Source organism: Diplotaxodon limnothrissa, linkage group LG6 (genome assembly GCF_057381915.1).
Source record: "Diplotaxodon limnothrissa isolate DT_005_m linkage group LG6, D_limnothrissa_male_GT1.1, whole genome shotgun sequence".
NCBI lineage: Eukaryota > Metazoa > Chordata > Actinopteri > Cichliformes > Cichlidae > Diplotaxodon > Diplotaxodon limnothrissa.
Window position 1 is genome coordinate 34899830 of NC_140601.1, and position 14562 is coordinate 34914391.

General features: G+C 38.7%; 2 protein-coding genes across 3 annotated transcripts; one reads left to right on the forward strand and one right to left on the reverse strand.

Moving 5' to 3' along the window:
* Positions 1-107: 107 nt before the first annotated feature.
* Positions 108-733, reverse strand: LOC146631048 (uncharacterized). Of its 2 annotated transcripts, XM_085355110.1 has the most exons (3): positions 693-733; positions 349-608; positions 108-184 (listed from the first exon to the last, which is right to left on the reverse strand). In XM_085355110.1, exons 2-3 carry the CDS (start codon positions 605-607, stop codon positions 108-110), a joined length of 336 nt encoding a protein of 111 aa, XP_085211236.1. In that variant the 5' UTR covers position 608; positions 693-733. The 2 variants fall into 2 exon arrangements, with proteins under 2 accessions (XP_085211236.1, XP_085211235.1); XM_085355109.1 differs by lacking the exon at positions 693-733 and having other exon boundaries at positions 349-607.
* A 3893-nt stretch (positions 734-4626) lies between these two features.
* LOC146631049 (keratin, type I cytoskeletal 19-like) lies at positions 4627-9316 on the forward strand. The gene is made up of 9 exons (XM_085355108.1): positions 4627-4902; positions 5458-5586; positions 5932-6014; positions 6962-7118; positions 7307-7468; positions 7572-7697; positions 8753-8982; positions 9072-9106; positions 9210-9316. Exons 1-9 carry the CDS (start codon positions 4627-4629, stop codon positions 9314-9316), a joined length of 1305 nt encoding a protein of 434 aa, XP_085211234.1.
* The last annotated feature ends 5246 nt before the right edge of the window (positions 9317-14562 follow it).

Below are 14562 nucleotides of genomic sequence, written 5' to 3' on the forward strand. Positions count from 1 at the left end.
TGCAAAACTGTTTATTTCGAAAGTTGCATGGGAAGTAAACGTCCACTTTTTTTATAAAATCTGAACAAAAAAGCAGTGCGCCAGCTCTCCAGCTGTTGTGATGTGCCTCATTCTGTGTCCCGGCGGCCAAAATCCACCCAGCCCTGGTAGTCCCGATCCGTCATGCACTCGGAGTTCATCAGCTCTGTGAACAAACCATTCCTACAGTACATGAACCACAAACAAAAGGGTTCAGTATGCAAATCTGAGCATTGTCTTGGACCTCCGCCTATTCACACATTGCTCTAATTAGCTGAAGTGAAACAAGATGACAATCACAGAGCTTTCCCACCCAAGTCTGCAGCATACCTGAAATTGCTTGCATTATTTGTTTGGTCATTATCTCGCGCTCATCAACTGAAAGGTGCGCCCGTCGTTCCACCCGTGCAGAGTGAGTGCGGGGTGCTTGCCTCTGTCTTCCAGCCGAGTCTTTTGCCATCTCATGTTTAGCTAGAAGCTGCTTGAGAACATTTGTCTCCTCAGTCTCTCCGGTTTCAGTTGGGGAAGCTGCTCCAGACACAAGCAGAGCAACCAGCAGTGCAAATACCACGAAAACTTTCCCTGACATTCTCTCTGCGCAGTAAGAAAGAAACATTTGAGTAAACATGAGATGTATTCTAAAAAAAATTAGGTATCAAAAATGGCAAACTTACTGTACCTGTGAAGATAGGATGAGATATGTACACAACAAAGTGTGATGAGCGTGATGTCTCCAGTGCACAACTGCTGATTCCCAGCAGGCTGTCTCTTTTATACCCAAGTTTGGTGTCAGCATAATGGCTTTCAATCAAATACTGATAATGGTGTTCACCACAGAGCGTTTGATTAAGAGATGGATACATTGGAAAAAGGATGTGCGCAAAGGAAATTATGCAAGTTTACATGGAGAAACACATCATTATATTTGTCACTTAAGACCTCTTTTGCACTGCAATAACAATAAAACAACTCGATGTGTTTACACTGAAAATCCAATATTTCCTTAGAAACCATTTAAAACAATACAAATCTGATGTAACAATAAAGACACTGTTAAAAAGTCAACTTTAGGGAGGAGGAAACACAGGTTTCCTGTACCTGTACAGAAACGTACATTTAAACAACGTCCCATTTCTTTCAGTTTTTTTTAACTGGTAGTATTTATTGAGAATACTATACAAGTCTTTCAATTTGCACATTATATGTTGTTTACATTGCTACTCTTCATATTTTTTATATATTTTCATCCATTCTCTTCCATTTATCATTAAAAAAATCGCTGAGGGGCTGGAGCCTATTCCAGCTACCATGGAGTCAAGAGTCATACACCCCGAACGGGTCATCAGCCTGACGCAGGGCTAAGACATAGAGACAGACAACCATTCGCAATCACATTCACAGATATTTATTTATATTAGCATGAACTATGTAAGTGAAAGTAAAGCAAGTGAAAACAAGATACCTAAAATCACTTAATGAATCAGAATCATCATTGAAATTACCCCCAATTATAAAACAAAACACATCACATTCATTCATACTTGGATTGAATGTATTTACCTGCAGCTTTAAAGAAAAAAAAGTAGAAAGTTACACAGATGTCCTTCATAATGTTCAGGCTGTAAACATCTCTGTGAAACGTTTTCTTGACATATGTTTAAAAAGCGAAGTTAAACGGTGATACATCAAATATAAAATGTGCATAATTTATTACTGTCATGCTGCAGCCTGTACTTTCCACATGACGTACACACCACCCTTTTAGCAAAAGTCATACTTGCTTGGATAACATTAGCTCTGTTTACATACAGTACTGTATAGATTTTTTTTTCAAGTGTCCCAGTTACTCTGAATCCAGCGTCCCCTGATAATGTGTGATGTTAAACTGCTTGTAGAAACTCAGCCTTCATATATTTTTCTTCCAGGCAGTGAAAGTGTGGTCTGTCCGCTGTGAATGATTGTCTGCTACTTTGATTTATGCAATAAAAGTGATAACAGCACAATGGAGAGCAGCAAATGTACTTCAATGTATGAATCTACAAACTGCCTCAGGGTATTATAACTAATTTGTAATACATACAGAACACGAGCCTGCAAGTTGATAGAAAGGCATATGTGACCTTTATCCAACCTCAGTCTAATATCTTCTAATACACTGCTAGACAGATTATTACTGGTCTAAATATTTCATTTTTGTTATCTGCAGACTAAAGGGACACACACCCATCAGTAAAATCTGATAATGTCCACAGACACCACCTGCTCTTGACAAACTGCTCCTTTCACTTGTTATTTAGTTCAGATTCATACCCACACACACTGTTAGCTCAAGGCTGCATCGGATGTTTGGTGCAGGTTTTAGTCACTGTCACTGATTTTCTCTTGTCTCGTCTCAGGTACGTGTCTTCAAATTCCGTCATGCTGGTGAAAGGTTATGATAAGACGTCTACATTACACATGAGTAGTGTTTCCAATGCAAAACTTCCCGATAAAACTTTCCCTTTGAAATTCCAAATATATCCCAGAATCGGACCTCGCAGTTTAAGGAATAATTTTGCTGATATTCCATAAATGATTTTTTTGTAAAATCCACAATAAAGAATACCAAACAGGATTGTTTTGAAGAAATGTTGAAGTTTAAAGACAAATTGTGGTGAGGGCTGATTAAAGGCTCTTTAACAATATGGTAAAGCTTATTTGGCATTTAGGTCTGAAATCTGTATACATGTAAAGGTCGGTTCCACTGAATAGTGCCATGTAAAATACTACAGTGTACTCAGTCATGCATGTCAGCAGTATGGGTGTGTTCCACAAAGGTTAAAATGATTTTCAGGTTCTTGTTAGTCACTTCAGAAAGGTTTACTCTGACCACATGTTACCTGAGCTTCCAGAGAAAAAGGTGTGACAGCGTCAAAGGTGTGACAGCGTCTTGTTTTGGTATGTTTGGGTGGGGGTGGTGGTCTGGAACAGAGATCACAGCTCTATTTGGACGGGTGTATATTTAAAATCATTTATGGTGCCAACAGCTATTAATGTTGTTGTCTGCTTCTTTCAATTCACAGAACAAAAATAGCTTTAGCCTCTCAAACAAAATTGTGGTTGTGCAGAGGAACCAGTTTCTAATAGTTAAATCCTTTTTCTTTCACATGAGTGCATGTAAAACCTCGTGCATATAATACTTTTCATTTTGTCCACAAGTGTCTTTGTGTGGTGCAGTTTGAGATAAGGAGAGACTAATAACATAATACAAGAACACAGACACAGATTACAGAGCTCTGCTGTTTACTTATTATTTTAAAGATACTATATTAGAATACACACACACACACACACACACACACACACACACACACACACACACACACACACACACACACACACACACACACACACACACACACACACACACACACACAGTTTATTCAGATTTGCTGACTTTCATTTTTGTACAGCTCTGTTAAGGTCCTTTCCTGGCATTTCAGTCAGGTAAAGGTCTGGAATTTGGGTGCCCAGGTCCTGTGACTGCAAAATAAGCCCAAACCCTGAAATATCCATCACTGTGCCTGACAGCTGGTATGAGCTGTTTGTACTGATATTGCGTGCATTATGCCTAGACATCTCCACGCTGATCTTGTCTGTCCAAAGTACATTGTTACACAAATCTTGTGCTTTGTTCAGAGGCAGATTTGCATTGCCAAACTATTCTGCCATGCTCTTTTTAAAGAGAAGAGGCTTTCCACTGTGCTGTCTAATCTTTTTCATCAGTGTTTCTCAAGGTAACTGAGGCCTGTAGACTCTGAGATGTAGCTCTTGGGTTTTTTACAGAGCGTATTTGTTGGTTTTGCAAATTGTTTTTATTAAAACTGTTACCAACATACCACTCATTGTTTGGTATGTGCAGATGAAGCTGTCTTACACCCCCAGAAAGGCTTAACAAATACCACTGGCTTAGGCATAATTACTGCTCATAGGTGGTTGTGATAGTGATCTTTTTGTTAAACTTACCTTCTCAGTCAGGGTGAACATGAAAAAGTTGATCACGCTACCTGCCATGATACACCTGCTGACTTGCATTTTAGAGAAAAAAAACCTTAACTATCAAATGCAGTGAAATTAATTTAAAAAAAAGAAACTGATCATACCCATCCAAATACCTTCTCCCCCCATTTTTATATAATTATTTTACTCTTGTTTGTTGTCTTTTCAGCTTCTTTTGGGTAACTCACTTAAAATCATCTTAGCATTCATCTGTGCCCCATAAAGTAACGAGTAGGAAGTGTAATGAGTTAAGAAGAAATAATTAGCCACATCTTAGGTTTTGGCTGGATTTCAGCATAGTTATCAGTTAAGCTGTCTGACTAGATGTTCCACTTGTCTTTCATCAAAGTTTGTCTAATGAAGACTTACACACCCAATCGATGGAAACAAAAACAAAGACATCAAAAACTATTATCTGCATACCACACTGTTGTTGTTGCATGGCATTTGAGACTGCCCCCCTCACTAAGAACCCTATAAAATACCCTGCTGTGTCTTGCAGGATCACACCTCGGAGACATTCCTTCTGTGCTCACCATCAGCCTCGCATCACGACAACCTCCTGTCACCATGGCAGCCTCTTTGACCCAGCAGAGCAGCTACAGCGTTAAGCAGAGAACCTACAGTTCCAGCAGCCTGGGCGGATGGAAGCAGAGTAGCACGTCCTCTGTTGGCTACACACCCAGTGTGCATGGCGGAGCTGGAGGTTATGGGACCCGCATCTCAAGATCCAACTCTGTCTTCTCTTTAGGGTCCGTGGGCTCATATGGAGAGACTTCTGTAGTCGGAGATGGGAAGGCAACCATGCAGGACCTCAACGACCGCCTGGCTGATTACTTGGCAAAAGTAGGTTTTACTGATGAGCGCTAGTTGCAAGAATTACTCCCCCCCTTTATTTACTTTTAACAATTTGCATTTGTAATCACTAGTTAATAAATAATAAGATTAATTTCCATATAGTAAAATAACAGTTTCTAACAGTACATATTGACCTAACCCTAACCCCCTTTATTCTATTATCTTATCCTATTCTATTGCTTTTTTCCCCTTAATGTTTTACTGCTCTTAAACTTGTACTTTCTGTTTTAAACTTGTACTTGACCAAAAAAAAAAAAAAAAAAAAAATCCCACATGTGGGACTAATTAAGGTTTCTCTTATCTTATTGAATTTTTTCATGCAGCACTTATAATGGGGTGTCTTTATATTGTTGTAGTGAGTAAAGGATCAACATACTCACATACAATAATGAACACACACACAAAAAAAACCCAAACCCCAAAACAAACTAACAAAAAAAAAAACATATGAAATTTTACCAAATGGAAAAATGTAGAACAGTTGCTTTCAGACAAATAATGATAGCCTGCTTGTATGAACCAGTATTTCCTCGTGATGTGCAGGTGCGTTCTCTGGAGGCCAAAAATAGGCAGCTGGAACTGAACATCGCTGAGTTCTGTCAACAAAAGTCAACTGTTGTTACCAAGAACTACGGTGGCTATTTTTCCACCATCAGTGACCTGAGAGCCGAGGTACCTCTCACACTTTACATAACACAACACACTGAAAAGCAAACCATTTTACAATGCACACACACGAAACCTCGAACATTGCCAAACACCCGAAGTAAACATCTATGCAGGCGACTGAAACATCTTTCCATTGTTTTACTATCACAAAAATTATTGACACCAATTAATGCTGAAGTGTGGATTTGAAGGGTTAGAACCCGTTGTACGCTATGTGACTGATAGATGGCATCCAAAGAAAGCTGAACTGCTGCGGAATGCAAAATAATTTGCTCAATATCAATAAATGAAGAGTATAGCCTATACGCGGTCAGAATTTCAGACAGTTTATTCATTTTCTCCAATTAGATTGCAAGAAGATTTGCAGAGAACCAGGCCATCCACGTGCAGCTTGACAATGCTCAATTGGCAGCGGAAGACTTTAAAATGAAGTAGGTTTACATTCCTTTGTTGCTCCGTGGTATTTCTGTCACAGTCTGGCGAGGGCAGACTGTATGAATTGAAAAAGGACCCAAAATGCAGACTCCAAGGAACAGGGAACAAAACTTTAATGTTAACAAAAAGCGAGCCGTTTAATATGGCTGGTAAAAAAGGTACAAACAAAGGGCAAAGCAAACTGAAGCAAAATTAACACAAACCTAAACTGGGAAATCTAAACAAACAATAAGAAAAACCTAGACAAGAAACTTGGAAGCATGGCATAGGAAACATGGCGTGGACAACAGACGACCTGACAATCACACACTGAAAACAGAGGACTTAAATACACAGGAGGTGATTAGGGGAAGTGGAGACACATGAGGAAACAGCTGGCACACATGAACATAATGACGTCACAGTGGGAGAGTAAAACTGAACATGATGAACACAGAACACCAGACCTCTTCACAATAAAACAGGAAACATAATGAGACATAGACATGACAACCCGAACTTGACAACGTAAGACACAGACATGAAACGCATGAAGAGCAGGGGAGATTTAACATGGTTGGAAACACGAGGGGAAAATAATAACTAGAAACACTTAGGCATAATAATACAAACTTGATAACATAAGACACGCAGCATGAAACACGAAGGGTGAGGGGAAGCTTAAATACAGGGGAAGAAAACACAAGGAGTCTAATAACCAAATGAACTTAGATAACCTAATGAACAAAATAAACTCAAACTTAAAACGCTGGGTCAAAAGACCCAGGACCATGACAATTTCTTTCTACCCCATATTACTTTATACCAAATATGAAAAGAAATCCCACTACATTTGGGAGTTTTTGTTTTATTATTTATTTTTTTCTTTTGAGACCATACAATCGTTACCCCCATCAAAATCGTGAAAATAATGGCATCTGAAAGGGCTGCTTTTCTTCTGTAGATATGACATGGAGATGAACTTGCATTTGACCGTGGAGGCTGACGTATCCCGTCTCCGAGCAGTCCGCGACAGCTTGACTCTTGGCATCAGTGACTTGGAGCTAAGCATAGAGGATCTGAAAGCAGAGCTGGCGCAAATGAAGGCGAATCACAAGGAGGTAAAAGGCGTATAATAGAAAAACAAACCTATTAAACACTGCTAAAGAGATTGCGTGAGTCAATGCTTTCCATGGTGCAGTGTCGCCATCTGCTGGTGGTGGAAGCGCTTACACTTCTGGATGGATTGGAGATTTAAACACTTTTTTTTGTTGTTGTGTTTTTTGTTTGTTTGTTTTGCATGTTGCAGGAGATGAGCCAGTTGAGCATCCAATGCAGTGGCTCTGTAAATGTAGAGGTGGACAGTGCACACTCTACAGATTTGACAAAGGTCCTGGAGGAAATGAGGGAGCAGTATGAAACTGTGGTGAGCAAGAACAAGCTGGAAGTCGAGAAATGGTTCCAGTCGAAGGTGAGGTTCCTAAAATGTTCAAAACGACTCCGGTAGATCCTTAAAAAAATAAAAAAAAAGTTCAAATTTTCTTATTGAATTTTGAATGCTTTCTTTTAAAAAGGTGGAAATTCTCCAGAAGGAAATCATTGTTTCCCAAACAGATGTGAAAACGTTTCACAAAGAGTTGTCCACTCTGAAGAAGACCTACCAAAGTTTGATGATAAGCCGGCAAAGCGCACACACAGAGGTATGGAATAACAACCCAAAAGTACTGGATATGAAGGTTTTGTAACTGAAGCCAAATGCACATCGCAGTGTTAGGTCTAATAATCTCAGCTTGCTGAAGCTAAGAAGTAGCAGACCCGCTCTTTTTTTCTCATATTGTACCTATCTCTGGTATCTTGGTGACACAGCTGCAAGCAGAGGAGGCAGGAAAGAGAAACAAGGAGAGGAGAGACAACAAACAAACATTGCCTTGGAGGCTCATTTAAAAAATATAATCAGTATTCAACACTACGACATAACATAACTGCCGTATTTTATGAACTCACATGTGATCATGACCTTTCAATATTTTTTAACTAAAATCATTGTGACATTTTGCAATGTGGCAAGAAACTCAAGACGGTTGAAGTGAGAGAAGGAAAACAGGATAAAGACATGCTGTGGAAGAGAGACAGAGATTAATAACAAGTGTGGTTCAGCGCAGAGAGGTCTATTAACACATAGTGACTGAGCAAGCAAATGAAAAAAAAAATAGAATCCTAGAATATAAAATGCATCATCTGAAACAATAACAGAACACTAATCACCCCTTAAATGTTTAAGGAATTAAGAGTTATCTGCTATTTTAATTCCCCCTGTTTATAACAGTCATGAAAAACCATATTCATGAACTTATGAATTTCAAAATAATGTTGGTGGTGTATTTCTGCTCAAAAGCTGAGTTAAATGAGAAAATAGCCAAAAAGTATGTTGCAAAAAATCAAACAAACACATGAAAAAAACATTAATAAAACAAATAAAGGACAAATATACATATAGCTTCCCTACATTTGATTGGGAAATGCTTCATACTGGTTGACATCAGCAGATGTCGAGCCTGGTTAAAATTACTTTTGCTATTTGAAGCACATTAGGTTCGTAATGTTTTAATTGTTAGCGCAAGGGGAATGATTAAAAAATTAAATCAGTTTTTTCCAAACATATCAGGACATATATTAATTTGCTGTAACAGAGAGGAAATGATTCTTCCCACTGACTGTACTCACATGGAGCTGTTGTAACCTCTCTGTCCTGCAGATTACATGCCTACAGGAAAATTTGGAGGAAGTGAAAAGTCGCTATAGTCTTCAGCTTCAACAACTGCAGGTCACCATCTCCACCCTGGAGACTGAGCTGCAGGAGCTGAAGGCCTCTCTTCTGCGGGTGCAAACAGAATATAATGAGCTACTGGACATCAAGATGAGGCTGGAAATGGAGATTGCTGAATATAGGAGGCTGCTAGAAGGAGAGCACTATGAAAAAAAGGAGTAAGAAATTAAAAATGTATCTGTTTTTAATCGATTATCAATTAAAGCAAACAAAAATGTTTTTAAAAAAATGTTTACGCTCTTCTTAGGGTGGTGGTCATCAGCAAGGTCGTAGAAGTGGAAGGTAAGAATCTCCATCACTCACTGAACCAGAACTTCAGATCTTGTCGCAGTAAAACTGAAATAAGCTCTTTACACTATAGTGATGCGATGCATTGTCTTTGCAGAGCGTAAACCCCACATTGAAAAACGAGTGAAGACAATCATCGAGGAAATTGTTGATGGACAGGTGGTCGCCTCCTCTGAGGCCACCCAAGTGGAAACAGTTCAGTAACCTGTGCTCCCCTCACCTGAGCTTCTAAGTTGTTAAAGTGTACGCTAGTTTCTTCTGGGGAGTTCTCTTTGTTTTCATCTCATTATAAATCGAAACATTGCAAAATGCAGAAAATGCTCATCTTTACACAGTGCACGAGCCTTTGGATAAGTATGAAACCAAACTATGAATAAAAGGCTGAAAAAAATAATGATGATTGACTGATTGATTGTATTTCATTCCAATATATACCGCAAATGAAAAAAATATCACTATCATTATTTTTTATTCTGAGTTATAAATGTGTTTTCACATCCAGAAGAGGAGTATATTTTGAATACTGACCTTGCTTTGGGATCATTTAATCACAGAGCTAACAGAATCAACTTAAAATATAAAGCCACTGTCTCCTGTACTTTTCTCGTTTGACTACTGAGGTAAAAATCACAAGAGTATGTGAAAACAAATGATGTATTTAGCTTGTAATTTCATATTTAACCACCAGGTGTCGCCTTTGGTTTTCTTTTTAAAAGTGGTCCTGGCCCAACTTCAGTGGATTGATTGTATAAGCTTATTTTGCTAAAGTGGAAACAGATTGTTGCTACACAAGAGACTTCTAGAAGCATGATCAGTTTCCCTTACAGAACAATAGACAAAGATCTGCAAAGAGCATAAAAATGAAGGCGCATTACAGATGCTATTTCCGAACTGTTGGAAAAATGGGTGACACTGGATCACAGGCATGGAAACACACAAAAGAAAGGAAAGAAATAAAATATCACAGAATACCTGTGTTATGCAAGCTTGTGCTCTAAGTATGAGTGAAGATTATGTTTGATTCATCACAGGCATCTTTATTTGGGTGGAGCTGAATCAAGTGGAGGCTTGAGATCTACAAAAAGCTTCTCAGTGCTTTGATGAGTTAATCTGCTGGTTAAAATGACTCAACCCAAAACTGCCTTCTTTTCGGTGCTTTTGTATTCCAGTACTTTGCCACACTGGTCAATCCTAAGTGCTATTAAACGTAATTATCGCCCTTAATTGTAAAAGTGAACCTTGCTGTTTCAGCTGTTTTCTACACAAAGAAATATCAAGTTAAGGCGAAGCAGTCATTCATACAACTCATCATCTAAAACTAAACCTGAGCATAAGTAGTTCATACAAAATTGTACAATTGTTGGACCGTATGCAACTTAGGTTCCTAATTTATGTGCATAAGGTCATGTTTTAAAGTGAAATTCAAATGTTACATTTACCTCAGGGGTTCAAACTTATGCATAATTTCAAAAGCAAAATGCAGTCACATATGGTGGGCAGATTCTCAGTGCACGTGTGTTTTTCTGTTGCACTCAGTCTGTGTATGTTTGATAAAAAGAAACAGAAATTGTGTATTTTACTTGCTTGCCTGCATTACAGAGGGAATATTAGTACGGCATAGCATAGATATTGTGGGGTTTGACTGTGTGCACATGGTCTCTTTATCTATATCCCCAAATTTTTTAATGGTAAAAAAAGCAAATCTGTCTCAGTGAACATTGTTATGCTGTCTCTGCTGTAAATTTCCAGACCTATTGAATGAGATGTTCCTTGCTATAGAGGGTGTGGCCAGTCATTGCAGGGCACTGGAAAAGGCAACAGAGACCAGTTTGGGCCTGAATCATAATAACTCAAAACATTCTCAGAAAAAAGTACCTTATTGCACCTTTAGACATATCACAGCGTGGGCTGGTACCGTCTGTGGTACTGTCATTTTAACCTTGACATTGTCTATTTTGTACCTTTGTGGTTTGTACGTTACAAATGTTTCCTGCTCATATACAAGCCACATATATGCAGTGATAAAAAAGCATACAGCATGACTCATTAGCTTGTAGAAGCCTCTTTAGCAGCAGTAACTTGAAGTCACCTGTAACTTTATCTGTTTTTTAGATCTTTGTGGAGGAATTTTGGCACACTCATTTGTACATTGTTGGTTCAGTTCTTTGAAGTTTGTGGGTGTTCATTTCATGCACAGCTCTCAAGAGCCTGCCACACTATTTCAATCAAGTTGGGGTTTGGATTTTGGGCCATTGCAACTCCTTGACTCTTTTCTTTTTCAGTCATTCTGTTGTAGATTTGCAAGTGTGCTTGGGATCATTGTCTTTTTGCATGACACAATTTAGGCCAAGCTTTAGATGTTAGTATCACATTCAATTCTAGAATACTTTGGTATATGGTCGACTTAGTGACTGCAAGGTGCCAAGATCCTGTGAGTGGAAAACAATCCTGCATCATTACCCCTCCTTGACCATGCTGACAGTTTCTATGAAGTGCTTGTGCTGATATGCTGTGTTTGGTTTGCCTAAAACTGCCTGGTAGTCCCGATCCGTCATGCACTCGGAGTTCATCAGCTCTGTGAACAAACCATTCCTACAGTACATGAACCACAAACAAAAGGGTTCAGTATGCAAATCTGAGCATTGTCTTGGACCTCCGCCTATTCACACATTGCTCTAATTAGCTGAAGTGAAACAAGATGACAATCACAGAGCTTTCCCACCCAAGTCTGCAGCATACCTGAAATTGCTTGCATTATTTGTTTGGTCATTATCTCGCGCTCATCAACTGAAAGGTGCGCCCGTCGTTCCACCCGTGCAGAGTGAGTGCGGGGTGCTTGCCTCTGTCTTCCAGCCGAGTCTTTTGCCATCTCATGTTTAGCTAGAAGCTGCTTGAGAACATTTGTCTCCTCAGTCTCTCCGGTTTCAGTTGGGGAAGCTGCTCCAGACACAAGCAGAGCAACCAGCAGTGCAAATACCACGAAAACTTTCCCTGACATTCTCTCTGCGCAGTAAGAAAGAAACATTTGAGTAAACATGAGATGTATTCTAAAAAAAATTAGGTATCAAAAATGGCAAACTTACTGTACCTGTGAAGATAGGATGAGATATGTACACAACAAAGTGTGATGAGCGTGATGTCTCCAGTGCACAACTGCTGATTCCCAGCAGGCTGTCTCTTTTATACCCAAGTTTGGTGTCAGCATAATGGCTTTCAATCAAATACTGATAATGGTGTTCACCACAGAGCGTTTGATTAAGAGATGGATACATTGGAAAAAGGATGTGCGCAAAGGAAATTATGCAAGTTTACATGGAGAAACACATCATTATATTTGTCACTTAAGACCTCTTTTGCACTGCAATAACAATAAAACAACTCGATGTGTTTACACTGAAAATCCAATATTTCCTTAGAAACCATTTAAAACAATACAAATCTGATGTAACAATAAAGACACTGTTAAAAAGTCAACTTTAGGGAGGAGGAAACACAGGTTTCCTGTACCTGTACAGAAACGTACATTTAAACAACGTCCCATTTCTTTCAGTTTTTTTTAACTGGTAGTATTTATTGAGAATACTATACAAGTCTTTCAATTTGCACATTATATGTTGTTTACATTGCTACTCTTCATATTTTTTATATATTTTCATCCATTCTCTTCCATTTATCATTAAAAAAATCGCTGAGGGGCTGGAGCCTATTCCAGCTACCATGGAGTCAAGAGTCATACACCCCGAACGGGTCATCAGCCTGACGCAGGGCTAAGACATAGAGACAGACAACCATTCGCGATCACATTCACAGATATTTATTTATATTAGCATGAACTATGTAAGTGAAAGTAAAGCAAGTGAAAACAAGATACCTAAAATCACTTAATGAATCAGAATCATCATTGAAATTACCCCCAATTATAAAACAAAACACATCACATTCATTCATACTTGGATTGAATGTATTTACCTGCAGCTTTAAAGAAAAAAAAGTAGAAAGTTACATAGACGTTACACAGATGTCCTTCATAATGTTCAGGCTGTAAACATTTCTGTGAAACGTTTTCTTGACATATGTTTAAAAAGCGAAGTTAAACGGTGATACATCAAATATAAAATGTGCATAATTTATTACTGTCATGCTGCAGCCTGTACTTTCCACATGACGTACACACCACCCTTTTAGCAAAAGTCATACTTGCTTGGATAACATTAGCTCTGTTTACATACAGTACTGTATAGATTTTTTTTTCAAGTGTCCCAGTTACTCTGAATCCAGCGTCCCCTGATAATGTGTGATGTTTAACTGCTTGTAGAAACTCAGCCTTCATATATTTTTCTTCCAGGCAGTGAAAGTGTGGTCTGTCCGCTGTGAATGATTGTCTGCTACTTTGATTTATGCAATAAAAGTGATAACAGCACAATGGAGAGCAGCAAATGTACTTCAATGTATGAATCTACAAACTGCCTCAGGGTATTATAACTAATTTGTAATACATACAGAACACGAGCCTGCAAGTTGATAGAAAGGCATATGTGACCTTTATCCAACCTCAGTCTAATATCTTCTAATACACTGCTAGACAGATTATTACTGGTCTAAATATTTCATTTTTGTTATCTGCAGACTAAAGGGACACACACCCATCAGTAAAATCTGATAATGTCCACAGACACCACCTGCTCTTGACAAACTGCTCCTTTCACTTGTTATTTAGTTCAGATTCATACCCACACACACTGTTAGCTCAAGGCTGCATCGGATGTTTGGTGCAGGTTTTAGTCACTGTCACTGATTTTCTCTTGTCTCGTCTCAGGTACGTGTCTTCAAATTCCGTCATGCTGGTGAAAGGTTATGATAAGACGTCTACATTACACATGAGTAGTGTTTCCAATGCAAAACTTCCCGATAAAACTTTCCCTTTGAAATTCCAAATATATCCCAGAATCGGACCTCGCAGTTTAAGGAATAATTTTGCTGATATTCCATAAATGATTTTTTTGTAAAATCCACAATAAAGAATACCAAACAGGATTGTTTTGAAGAAATGTTGAAGTTTAAAGACAAATTGTGGTGAGGGCTGATTAAAGGCTCTTTAACAATATGGTAAAGCTTATTTGGCATTTAGGTCTGAAATCTGTATACATGTAAAGGTCGGTTCCACTGAATAGTGCCATGTAAAATACTACAGTGTACTCAGTCATGCATGTCAGCAGTATGGGTGTGTTCCACAAAGGTTAAAATGATTTTCAGGTTCTTGTTAGTCACTTCAGAAAGGTTTACTCTGACCACATGTTACCTGAGCTTCCAGAGAAAAAGGTGTGACAGCGTCAAAGGTGTGACAGCGTCTTGTTTTGGTATGTTTGGGTGGGGGTGGTGGTCTGGAACAGAGATCACAGCTCTATTTGGACGGGTGTATATTTAAAATCATTTATGGTGCCAACAGCTAT